This window comes from Sciurus carolinensis, chromosome 4 (genome assembly GCF_902686445.1).
Source record: "Sciurus carolinensis chromosome 4, mSciCar1.2, whole genome shotgun sequence".
Lineage (NCBI taxonomy): Eukaryota > Metazoa > Chordata > Mammalia > Rodentia > Sciuridae > Sciurus > Sciurus carolinensis.
Genome location: NC_062216.1, coordinates 117,283,166 through 117,296,309, shown reverse-complemented (window position 1 = coordinate 117,296,309; position 13,144 = coordinate 117,283,166). Strand labels below are relative to the sequence as shown.

The following is a 13,144-nucleotide window of genomic DNA, read 5'->3' as shown; positions in this document are numbered from 1 at the left end:
TTCTCAGCTGACCTGGTCCCTCCTTGCCCACTCTCACTTCCCTGTTGCAGCATCTGCTGTTGCTAGACCTTTGTCTGTTGCTAAAAGACTGGCTCACCCCTGCTGTCCTGACGGAGGCCCCTCCTCTTTCATGCCTGAGAGGCCCCAGGCCTCTTACCCATGGGCTGCCGGGAGGGGTGATACACTTGCAGGTCGAAGGGCTGGGTGTTGGTCCTTTGTACCACGGTGACATTGTGGCCGGTCCACTTGTTAGCCTTGGCCAGCGTGTTGGTTCGCCAGTCAGTCCAGTACACTTCCCCCCCATACAGCGTCACTGCAAATGGGTGTGATAGGAACTCGTGTCCCCGAAGCACCTCCATGTGACCGGAGCCGTCGTAACGGGCTGAGTATATGGCATCTGACCTGAGAGTGTGGTCGGGCAGAGTGAGGATGCTGGCTGAGATGGCAGCCTTTAGGACACCCTGCCCGGGAGCACCCGCCCTCCTATGCCAGGCCCACAGCCCTCCCAAATGAGCACACGGGGGCACTCCCTCTTCCCAAGGTCTGCCAACCATCCAGGGAAGGCAGGCAGAGGGACAATGGTGTGGGAACCTGGCAGGTCTAGGCTCCTACTCTCCCATGCCCCAAGGGAATCTTCTGGCTCTCTTCTCCCCAGGACAGCCATTGGCACATGGAGCTTTGGTACAAGTGAGGAAAAGCTGCCCTTTCTGGACAGACCAACTGGGAAGGCTCCCTTGTTCTGGGCAGACAAAACCCCAGCAGACAGCGCGGATTGTGAATAGAGAGAAGAGTCTGGCTTAGATAACTCTGGTAACCCTGCTTCTGTCCTCTCCTACCTGCCTCCTCTGCTCATCTGTCTCTCACCACAGTCCTCTTCCTGCTGTGCTGAGTCCTTTGCCATCTGCTTCTGGTTCTAGATCCCCTGGACCTTCTCACTACCCTCATCCCTGCAGGTCTTGGTGCTGCTGACTTGGCCTCCCCAGGGCTTGGTGGAGGACACTGACCTGGCGTCGATCCAGAGGATGCGCTTCTCCAGGTAGTCCACAGTGAGCCCATTGGGCCAGCCCCCAGAACCAGTTTCCCGGTGAACAGTGCGGCGCCCTGCCCCACTCATGGAGGCTGCCTCGATGCGGGGCAGGCTGGCATCCCAGTCTGTCCAAAACAGGATCCTGGCAATGGGGAGGGGTTAGGAGGGCCAAAGTTGGGGGCCTATGGTAGGACCACAGGTAAAAGGTAGAAGGGGGGCCAATTGCACTAAGGAGACAGGTGTCCTTGGCCAGGCTGAATTGAACTTTAGGGGGCCCATAGGCAGAGGAGGGCTGGGTAGGGTCCTTACCCATCCCGGGGATCCAGTGCAATTGCCCTTGGGTGTTCAATGTCACCAGCCAGCAGAGTTGTCCGGAGGGTTCCATCTAGCTTGGCCACTTCAATTTGGTCCAGGTTACTTTCCACCCAGTAGATGTTGCCTGCAATCCAGTCTACGGCCAGGCCCTCGGGTGTGGCCAGGCCATACTGTATTACAACCTCGAAGCTGGTCAGGGCTGGAGAAGAGGGTTGTGGGGAGTTAAGAGTCTCCTGGGTTGGGTGGGTGAACATGCGAATCCTAGAACTCCTTAATGATCCACCGTCAACCATGATACCTCTACTAATTCTTCTCATTAGCCCAGATCCAACGGTGGACTTCCCAACACCCCCATTCTCCTTGCCCAGACACCTCAACCGATCAGGAGGTCAAGTAGAGAGGAGAAGCCTGACAGTGGGGAAGCCACCTTCTGCATGCAGCTCTCTAAAGGGCTAACCTGGGAGGTCGTCAGAGAGGGTGGACAGACCTGGACTCAATGTGAGGACAGTGTTTTCTAGAAGTCAACTCACAGAATGTCCTGAAGATTTTTTAATGCTAATACATATGTATGTACCTCATTACTTAGAAGTTGTTGCATAGTGTGAAAATTATCATAGCTCACTTAGCCATTCCTGTTGATGGATTTGAGATGGTTTTAAGCCTCCTTTATTATGGACAACAGATTCCTTTAGTAAAATGCACCTTTTCTGAATCTGCTTAGATGTCATTTCTAGGGGATCCTCCTTGACCACACAATTTAGAATGGTCTGTCCTGATCACTGCCGTCTTCCTATGGCCCATTCAGCAGGTGCTCAATACTGAGCCTGCAAAGGTTTAGGCTGCCATGGGACAGAAGGCTCAGGTACTCTACCCCTAACTGGCTTTTTCCTCTCAAGCCTGCAATTCCAGGACTTGGGAAGCCAAACTCTAGGTCACTCTGAAGAAAGGTTGATCATTTTGTTAATTATCAGGCTGGCAGCTCCACTGACGATAATTATGGGGCATCAGGCACCGAGACCCACAGCAAAATTTAACCCAATTAACAGGAGTGTGGGGGGATGGGCAGCTAAGGCCTCTGCCTGGGGCCACCTGGATCTGGGTCTGTGGCCCCAAGTGTCCAAGTGGCCTATCTGTATGCAACCGTGGCATTAGTCCCAGGCATGGCCAGGGAGTCACCTCCATTGTCCAGCAGCTTCCCGCGGTAGATCTTGTCCTCCACCACATCAGTCCAGTAGAGAGCACTCTGACTGAGGTGGAAGTCCAGGGCAATGGTGTTGCGCAGGCCGGGCACCAGGACACTGTAGTCCCCTTTGTGAAGGTCAATGCGCCGGATCTCATGGCGGTTGGAGAAAATGATGAATGGCTTGAAGGGGTCTAGGGTGGGAGGGACGTGATGGGGTCAGTGAGGGACTTGTTACTGCCTTTGTTTCACACTGTCTAGGTACAACCAGGGTCTCCGTTGGCCCTGGCACTAGGGCCCAGAGGGAAAACTCAGCCTTTGGCATTTGGCCACCCTAGCCCAGCCCACTGCAGATCAGGGGCCTGCCTTGGCCTGCCTGGCTGCCCCGCCACCCTTCACCGTGTCTTACCCAGGCTGCGGCAACTCTCGCCGTCGGGCTCCAGGACCCAGCCCTCATAGCAGGAGCACTTCACACTGAACTTGTTCTGGTCACACTTTTGGCTGCACTTGAGGTGCTTGGCACAGTAGCTCTGGATCTGGCAGGTGTGATTGTCAGGCCCCAGTTCCATGCCCAGAGGGCATGAACATACAATGCCTTCACCAGGTGCCACCGAGCAGTTGTGGCTGCAGCCACCGTTATTCAGAGAGCACTGGTCTGGGTGGGAGGGAAGGCAGGGGACAGGCCCAGGGTCAGAACTGGAAGGAGGCTGCTGAGCCCCAAGTCCCGTGCAGGGGCCCAGGACCAAGCCCTGGCAACCCTCCCACGGCTCCCTTCTGCATTCCTGCCAAGCCTCTGTCCCAACGCTTTCCAGGCTCCCTCAGAGTCAGGGTTGGGACCCCAGCACCTGACACCTGGGACCACCCGTTTGCTTCTCCCCACTTCCCCCTCTGGTCGGTGTTTCCCTGTCCCTTCTCAGGCTTGTAGTTGGGAGCCCAACTTTATGCCTCTTTCCTGGTGTGGGGTTTTTGGGTCCAGTCCCCTTTCCCCTGGCTCTCCTAGTTGAGGTGATTTGGGTGGGTGTGGCAGGGAATATTCTGCCCTGGGTCCTCTGACACACCCTGTAACCGCCAGCCTTGACTGGTGTGTCAGCAGTTTCTCAGCCAGTCCCAGCCGGCCTTATCTCCTTCTCTTCTTTCAAGGAACCAGGTCCCTGCCTGGTTCGGAGGGCAGATAAGGCTTTTCTGCTCTTTACCCCAAGTCATGTGGTGCGGCCTTCCTAAACGCCCCCGATTCCCCCGACCTTGTTTCTTGGGAACTTGAATGTCCACTCTCCTCCCCACCTTCTCCATCATTCGGAAGTTCTGCTTGTCCTCGGGAACCCAGTTAAATCTCCACCTTCCGCAGACGCCTGCACTGACCATCAGCACACTGCCCCGTGCCTGCATCCCACAGGTCTGAGCCTCCCTGCTCTGTGGCATGACTGTGGGCAGGTTATTTAATCTCTCTGTGCCTGCCTCCATTTTCTCAACTGTGAAATGGAGATGTAATGGTCCCTGCCTCCCAGGGCTGCTTTGGAGTAAATGCTGTAAGACTGTGAGACACTTGGCACCAAGGCACGATGAGCCCTAAGTCTACACAGGCCATTGGTGGCTGCTCTGGGTGCTGCTGGCTCTTAGCTCCAGACTCCTCCCGACTCCCCTGACCCGGGGTCTCACCGCAGAGCTCGCCCTCATCCGAGCCATCTCCACAGTCGTCGTTTCCATCGCACAGCTTGTCGGGAGGCAGGCAGACTGACGTGTTGTTGGCACAGGGGTGTGAGGGTGGTCTGCAGGCCAAAGACTCACAGTTCTCCTCATCTGAGTTATCTTCACAGTCGCTGTCCCCATCACACACCCATGCTTTGCTGATGCACCGAGCTGAGAAATGGGTGCAGTGTGAGGAGCCGGGACTGGGGAGTGGGACTCTACGTGCCCTTCTTCCCAGTCCTGCTGGGCTTCTCTAATAGAGTCATCACTGAAGTGCCTTGGGGTCCACTAAGAACCTTGAGGCTTTTTCTGTCAAATTCACATGGCAGCAAAGAAGGTAGGAATCTGTAGGAAGTGCTGAAGCTCAACTCTGGTCAGGGTTTTGGTTTCCAGGGCTCCTTGTACAGGCCCTGGGCCCTTCACACCTGCTTCAACATGTGATGCCTTTTGTGTCATGATGTCCCCACTCCCACCCTACACAGTAGTGCTGTCTGCCTTGCCATTGCTCTACTCTCTAGATGCTCTGGTCCTGCCCATATTACCCCCTGGCAGGTTCCCTCCAACTCTTTTCACCTGAGTCTTTGCATCCAAACTTGACATTTGGGTCACAGACATGGGTCACTCCCTCACAGCTCTTCTCATCACTGGAATCCATGCAGTCAGTGTCCCCATCACAGCGCCACCTCAGGGGGATGCACAGTCCATCCAGCCGGCACTGGAACTCATCAGTGTGGCAGCCACCGGGGGGTCTTGTGGCTGCAGGGGGACAGGGGAGGTCACTGGGAGGGAGAGGAGCTCCAGGTTAGCTTCCCCTGCCCCTCCCACTATGCCCAGCCTGGAGCTGTGAGCAGAGGCAGCCTGGAGAGTCCTGTGAGCCACACTGATGCCCCTGGAAGCACCGACTTGGTACCAGAGTCAGATGTTACACCTTCTAGGACCCAGGGACCAGCTTGTCTGATGTCCCCATTTTATACCTGTGATTGCAACCGAGCAGGCGATCTGCCAGGTCAGAACTCAAACGCCTCCCACCTTAGCCTGTTTCCCTCATTCATCCTACAAACATTTCTTGAGTGCTGGCTGTACACCAGGCACTGTCCCAGGTGCAGGTTGTGACCAAGACAAAGTCCTTCCCCCAGTGGAGCTCAGGTTCCAGTGGGGAGGAGACAATGAGGATGCACACGGATCCAGGTGGCGACGCAGACAGTAGAGACAAAGCCAGGTAGGGCTCCAGCTGGGTGGGATGATAGTTTAGATAAGGTGAGGGGAGGCCCCTGGGCAGGAGGCACTTGAGCAGAATGAAGTCAGCACGAGCTGCACGGACACCTGGACACACACCCCAGGCAAAGGGAACAGCCAGTGCCATCTCTGAGACAGGACTACTCCACACACTCAAGAAATGCCCAGGAGGCCGACTGAGCTGGAGGGATTGACACTGGAGATGAATGGCAGGAGCACAGGACAGAGGTAGGAGAGGGGGCCCTGCAGGCCACCAAGAGGGCTTTGTCATTTATTCCAGCTGTGCAGGGAACCAGAGTAGGCTTGAGGCCAGTGCTGGGGCAGGACAAGCTGTTCCATCAGGATGCTCTGCCTGCTGTGCCAGGACCTGACTGGTGGCCAGGAGTGCAGCAGACGTACCACCCACGTAAGAAGCACACATGGCTGGGTGCTGGGCTGAGCTTCATCCTCAGGCCACTGCGGCCCCACGCCTCCACCTTCCCCACCACAGATAGGCTGATGCTCTCATCTCAGTAGCAGCCTCTGAGCTTGCTTTCCTTCCTTGGGCCCCTGAACCTCTTTGCAATCCAATCACCTTCCAGGTTTGCCTTCCTAAAGTGCCTCCCCTAGCATATCACCTTCCAAGGTCCCCAGCGCCACCCAAAGAAGCCTCTGCCTGATTCTGCCCTGTCGTTGTAATCTGCCCCCTTTGAGGACAGCCTCATTGCCTGCTGTCCCTGCAGGGGCCTTCTCCGCAGTCTGACTGCCCACCTGGCCCCACCATTGCCTGTGGAAGTGCTTAGGTTTCCCTTAGTCTTTAACTACAGGCGTCTCTGGCACATTCCCCTCCCCAGTAAAAGTTCTAAGTTTAATTCCTTGCCACCTCCTTTTAAATGGTCCCAGGCCATCCCAGGCCAGAACCAGAGTTAACCATCACTGCCAATTAGGGCACCCCTGATGCCAGGTGCCAGGCCTCACGAATCTCATCTCATTTCACAGCAGAGGAAGCCCAGGTTGAGAAACCCACCTGTTCAGGTTTGCCTGGCTCAACCAGAAGGGTCAGGGAGCTCTTTCCCTATACCACAGTCTCCAGGGGCCACTTTTTTGGACCTCAAGGCACTAACACGTGTCCCCATCATTGAGACCTTTTCAGAGATGGCTCTGGAGACTCAGTTACTGTTTGCCAAGCCTCCTGTGACCTTCCTGGTCCTCCTTCTCAGGCTGGGCTCATAGCAGGTGCTCAAAGTTGATCAGTACTCCTACCACTTGTGTGGGATCATGCCTTAACTCCATAAAGCAGAGTTTGTAGGCTGGCAGGCCATGGGCCAGATGAGGCCTGCAGGAAGGTTTTAGTCTGTGGTGTTTTTTAAAACTTTTAAAATCAACTGCAGTGATTATGGGCTGAATTTAGTCCATCATACCTACAAATGGCACCTTATTTGGAAGCAGTATCTTTGCCAATGATCAACTTAAAATGAGGTCATTAGGGTGGGGCTTAATTAACAACTGGTGTTCCTATATAAAGAGAAAATCTGGACCCAGAGGCAGACACACGGGGAAGACACCATGTGAAGGGAAGGGGTTGAGGCATCTATATGTCAAGGAACACCAAGAGTCACCTGCAAATCAGTGGAAGCAAGGAGACAGGCTGGACCAGTGCTCCCTTCCAGCCCCAGAAGGAGCAGCCCTGCTGACAGTCTGGTCTGAGACTCCCATTCCGAACTGTGAGACAATGTATTTCTGTTGTTTAAGTCACTCGGTTTGTGGTCTTTGTGATAGTACACTATGAAACTAATATGCCAGTGTTAAAAATCTGGTGGATTTCGCACAAAAATCTGCATTTCTGATTTTCTTGAAGCCAGGGCAACTCTGGGTCTGCTTCTTCCATGGCAACAATCAGCCAGAACTAAGAGACAAACATACCTAAAGAGGGCCTGCGCAGCTCCAGGAAACAGCCCCCACACCCCCGGAGGCGCTGGAGGCCTGGGCATCTGGAGCCTCACTGAGCCAACCCCTCTTCCCTTCAGTTCCCTGTGCTCACTCATCCCTACCTACTAGCATCCTTCTTTCAATTTATTATTTGCCAAGCACAGCCCTGTGCCGAGCACTCTTTACGTGATCTCACTAAACCCCCATATCAGCGCTGTGATGTCAGTGCTATTATTACCCCCCTTGGCAGAGGAAATTCAGAACCCCATGGAGATTAAGTAGCTCACCCAAGGCCACTCAGATAATAAGCTGCAGAACTGGAGCTCAAACCCAAGGCCGCCCAACTGCAAAGCCCATGATCTTAGCAGTATGTGGCAATAATTTGTTGACAATCTCCCTCTCCCACAGGCCTGGAACTCCTGAAGGACAGAGACAGCCAGGTCTTGGCTATCTTGGGTTCTCAGATGCTGACCAACCCACAGTGGGGTGGGCAGATGGACGGATGGGCCAAGGGGCCAATGCCGCAGGCATGATCTCACCCCGCCCTGCTGGTCCCCAGGTGCCCACCCTGATTGGTGCAGTTGGCATGGGTCTCATCACTGTAGTCCCCACAGTCGTTGTCCCCATCACAGGTCCAGTGCTCAGGGATGCAGCGGCCGCTGTTACACTTGAACTGGGTACTAGAGCAGGAGTGGCTGCAACCTGCCTCATCACTGTTGTCCCCACAGTCATTGTCTGGGGGGAGAAGGGGAGAGGCAAGAAGGAGGTCAGCAGAGCAGCCTTGTCTGTGACCCCAGTTTGGCTCCCTCCACCTCCTCATTCCCATCCATAGACCCCCCCAACCTCCCACTCAGAAAATAACAAACAGAGAAGACACAGAAACTGCATAGACTGCAGCATGCACCATGGCCCGCGGGGCAGGGGTGGGGAGGGCTCCAGGAGGGCCCCTTCCTCAGTCTCAGAAAGGTTGGGGGTGGGGCAGGAGATGTTGCTTTCTCTTTTCAGTGGGGTGTGGGAACAGGGTCTGCTTGCTTTGGAGGGACGGGCAGGGCTTTCTGTGATTTGGGAGGCAGAGGAGGCAAAGTATAGGTAAGACCTCTGCTGGGCTGAGGAGGGTTTCATCAGGCGCCAGCCTGAGCGTGGGAACCCTGGGCACCATGACTGGGTGCTGGCTAACAGGGGCCTGCCTGCAGCTGGGAAGGTCAGGAGCGTCTTCTGGAGAAGGAGTCTGAGGCTGGCTGAGTGGGCCCTGGGCTAAGAGCTGCTGAACTTCCCCCACATCCACAGGACACACAGGAAGGCTGGGGCTTGGCTGTACCTCTTGGGTTGTGTTCTTGTTCCTTTTACAATTGAATTTGCTTCCCCAACTCTCTCATCCCCCATGTCCTGGCCTCCTCACCACCTCTCTGTCATCTCTGCCCTTTCCGCTTCCTTCCCATTCACTGTTTTCTTTCTCCCTCTGATTTTTCCTCTCTCTCTCTCCTCTCTGCTGCTCTTCCTTCACATTTGAGCAGCTCTGGGCAGGGGACCTGGGGATCCTGGGGAGCAGCCAAGGCCAGCTGGGGCTCTGGGGTGATGGTGCATGTGCTTCTATGCACTGACCGGCAGGCTCAGGACAGGTCTTTTCGTCAGAGCCGTCCCCACAATCCTTCTCTGAAACACAGAAACCGCCAGGGCAACCATTGGCACAGAAAACTCAGCAAGGAGGAGGCCAACATGGCGCTGACCCACCCATCTGCACATGAGAGCCAGGGCTGGAGCCTCTGGGCCAGCACGTCACAACACCACACCAGACACGACAGGGCCAGAGATGGCATACACACAACAATCACCTGTGCACACATTTACACACATGGAGGGCCCTGCAGCTCAGGGCTGACATCACCTGGTCCATGGCTGACTGCCAAGTGGGCTCCCGAGCCTGAAGCCCAGAGCCTGGGGGTGCCCCAAGGGCCCCAGGAGATGGGGGGGTTGCAGGGAAAAGGGAGTCAGGCTCTCCTTGCTCTGCCCCTTTGGCCCTTCTTGCTTATTTCACCCTGGCCCCTAAGCCCTGCCAGAGGGTGGGCAGCTCAGGCCCTACCCGGAGCAGGAATGGTGCTAACGGATGATGGGTAGGGCTCCCTTCAGTCCACCTTGGCATTTCTGGTTCCTTTTTTCTTCCGGCCAACCCAGCAAGACTTTTGCATACTGGAGGAAGCCCCAGCTCTTGACTCTAAAGCCTCTTTCCTTCCCAACCAGGATCTGGATGTGGCTTCTAGCTTTCCTAGGAACTGGGGCAGGTGACTGGAGGTAAGCTCTTACCATTGTCACATCGCCAGTTGATGTTGATACATCTGCCATTGTTGCAGGTAAATTGAGTCAGGGGGAAGCAGGTAGGATATGCTGTCAGGGAGAAAGGACAGCTGAGTCAGGTCCTCATGATTATACAGCATCCCTATACCAAAGAGTGGGCCCATAACTAGCAGGTTGTAGGCCAGTCAGAAGGGAAAGGAAGGCCAAATGCTTAGCAGGAAACTGGTCCCTCACTCCTACCACTGATACAGGCCCTGGGCTAAGGGCTTTGTGCGCACGAGCACCCTGAGCCCCCATCAGTGCTGTGATGTCAGTGCTGTTATCAATCCCATTTTACAGATGAAACTCACTGAGGCCATGGAGATGAAGTAACTTGCTCAAGGTCACCAAAGTATTAAGGTGCAGGATCTTTCCAGCCCCCAGTCCCAGGGCACGTGGTCATGGGTTTCCCCTGCCCACCACTAGGCCCAGCCTGGCCTTTCTGCTGTCTCTCTCACCACAAGAGGCTGATTCATCAGAGCGGTCCCCACAGTCATCATCCAGATCACAGGTCCAGGAGATGGGGATGCAGCGACCACTGGCACAGGAGAACTGGTTGGGTGGGCAGGTGCGAGCTGGGGGATGGGGGCAGGTATGAGTGCTCACTGTCCTGACCTTCTCTGAGTCCTTTTCTTCCCTGACTATTTGCCTTTACTCTCTGCCTTCTGAAGTCCTGATTCCTCGGGGTTCAACACTCTTCCTCTTAGAGAAGTTCAAAACCATCTACGTGGTCTCATGTGGACACCTCGTCCTGTCTCTCAAGGGGGCCTCTTGTATCCTTCAGGAGAGGATTGCCCTGCTCCTCTTCATTCTGGAGTTTCCCTGCCCCCACGGGGCCCTGCCAGCAGAGCCAGCCAACCTTCCTGGAAGGGGCACACCCGCCCTCTCCCAGCCTCTATCCCCTCTACCTTCAAGGTACTGAGCTTTGTCATTTCTCCCCGAGGCTTCTCTGTCTCCCCAGGCCTGGCTGCTCAACTACCCTGCCCCCATTCCACACCTGAACAAGTTGCGTTGGATTCGTCCTCACTGTTTCCACAGTCGTTGTCCCCGTCACAGAGCCAGCGGTTGGGGATGCATCGGTTGTTCTCGCATTTGAACCGGTCTGAAGGGCAGGTGTGCTGATCTGGGGAGGGGACAGGTGTGGGGTGAGTGAGAGGGTGTGACCCCAGTTTTCTACCTGCCCAGTCAGGGACATGTGCTATCAGAGCCTTCTGCCTGCTCTCCAGCAGGTGAGGGGGCCGGGGGACACTCACGGCAGAGAGCCGGTGCCTCGTCACTGTTGTCCAGGCAGTCGTTGTCTCCATCACATTTCCAGCGCTCCTGGACACAGCGGCTGTTGGCACAGGCAAACTCGCCTGGCTGGCACTGGGGTGGGGGCACGTAGGATGGGTTCGCTGTGGGCACCACAGGAGTGTGAGGGGGAAGGTCAGACCCAGGTTAAGCCCCCTGAACGTTGTTTGTTTTACTATGTTTTATTATTATTATTAATATTATTATTATTATTAGTGGTGCTGGAGATCAAACCCAGGGCATGCCAGGCAACCACTCCACCCCGGAGCCACATTCCCAGCCCTTTACTATGTTTTAATAATACGTAGAGTAATTATTCCTAGTACATGAATCTTCACGAACAAATTATCTGGATGGAAGCTACAATTCTTTCTCAAGAAACACTGTTGATGTTTACTCAGTAATTTTTGTACTTTGATGTAGCCAAAGAATAAAACAGCTTCCAAGAGAGTCCCTACTTTTCTCACTACCAAGCAGGCGTATCTCTGCAACTGCTCTCTGTCCCTTCCCTGAACTGCCCCTTGGAAGTCATCTCGGGGATTCCCAAGGCCCTGCCCTGGTCTCTGGACCTTTTATTCACAGATGCATCAACCCCTCCAGTAGAAGTGAAGACAGGCCCCAGAACTCTGCAGGTTCCACCCTTCCCATCCCCAACACAGATGCTGCACATCACCATCTGTTTTAGCCTCTCAGCAGTGAAATCACTGAGTCCTTTGTCTATGTTCACATTGGTAGGCACGAGAAGCCCAGGACTCCAGCATCAATCCCTCTCTCCCAGGCCCTACATCTCTGCACTTTCCATTTCTGACCCAATCTCACCCAACTCCAACTTATGAAAACTTCCCTGGGCCCCATGGGTGGCTATTTTCTCTCCTGTACTCCATGGACAACTAGCCTGAGGTTAGTGTGTGTCCTCCTTGCATTTCACTAGTGCTTCCTGTCTATTCTTTCCCTTCTTTTCTGAAAAAAATCAGTGTTGACTTTCACATTATTAGACTATGACAACCTCTTCTTGTACAGGGCTCCCAGGTTGCTGGTGACTTCAATGTCCACCAAGATGATCTTTCATTACCCTGGCCCCTCAGTTCCTCACCCTTCTCTGCTGACACTCTCCCTCTATCTGACTTTAGTCACTCACTCTTAGCTGGACACTAAATTCAACTAACTCTTTTCACTCCTGGGACTCTGTTGTAAGGAAACCATCCAGAAAATGGGAAGACAAGATGAGAGGAGTGGCAGAGTGGGGATTAAGAAATGGGCTGTGCTAGGCATGGTGGTGCATGCCTGTAATCCCAGTGGCTCGGGAAGCTAAGGCAGGAGGATTGTGAACTCAAAGCCAGTCTTAGTAACTAAGCAAGGCCTTAAGCAACTCAGCAAGACCCTGTCTCTAAATAAAATATTAAAAAAAAAAAAAAAAGAGCTGGGGATGTGGCTTGGTGTTTGAGTACCCCTGGATTTATCCCTGGTACCAAAAAAAAAAAAAAAAGAAGAAGAAAAAGAAATGGGCTCTGAGTCAGACTTATGTTTGAATGCCTGCTCTTTGTGCCTTGGTTTCTTTATCTGTGAAGTGGGGATAATAAAAATACCTTCCTCACAGGGATGTTTTAAAGGCTAAGTTGCTGCATGAGAAAGACTCATAACAGTGCCCTGCACATAGTATGTGCTCAATAAATGTTGGATATTGTTATGACAACAAAAAAAATTGGACATAACTTAAACATTCAACAGTAGAGAAATGGTTGGACAAAATATGGGACATTACTAAATGAAATATATTTTAGCCATTAAAAATGCTGCTTATATATTCATGACATACTGCCAAGTGACAAAAGCAGGACACGGAACAGCATGTGCAGCACAATTCCATTTAAGTAATGCAGAGAGAAATGTTTGGGAGGATGCTCCCCAAAATGGCAACAGTGCTTATCTAGAGGTGGTAGAATTTGGGGTGATTTGTACTTTCTCCTTTATATTTTTCTATACTTTATATATTTATTTATTGCTATAATGAACATGGCCCACTTTTATTTTAATTTAAAACATTTTTTTGTTGTACAAGGGATCAAATTCTTACCTACTGAGCTATATCCCCAGACTCCACTTTTATTTTTAACAACAAGGCTATTTAAAATAATGCAATAAGGGCCAGGGATGTAGCTCAGGCCTAGCAT

General features: G+C 53.4%; 1 protein-coding gene across 1 annotated transcript in view; it reads right to left on the bottom strand.

The window, feature by feature from the left end:
* Positions 1-13,144, bottom strand: part of Lrp1 (LDL receptor related protein 1) — a 79,047-nt gene that overhangs the window by 32,758 nt on the left and 33,145 nt on the right. The window contains 12 exon segments of the mRNA XM_047548687.1: positions 158-402; positions 1,005-1,169; positions 1,337-1,541; positions 2,519-2,716; positions 2,932-3,177; positions 4,179-4,379; positions 4,782-4,964; positions 7,920-8,087; positions 9,654-9,734; positions 10,142-10,258; positions 10,681-10,806; positions 10,937-11,077. Of these exon segments, the coding sequence (XP_047404643.1) occupies positions 158-402; positions 1,005-1,169; positions 1,337-1,541; positions 2,519-2,716; positions 2,932-3,177; positions 4,179-4,379; positions 4,782-4,964; positions 7,920-8,087; positions 9,654-9,734; positions 10,142-10,258; positions 10,681-10,806; positions 10,937-11,077 (2,076 nt within the window).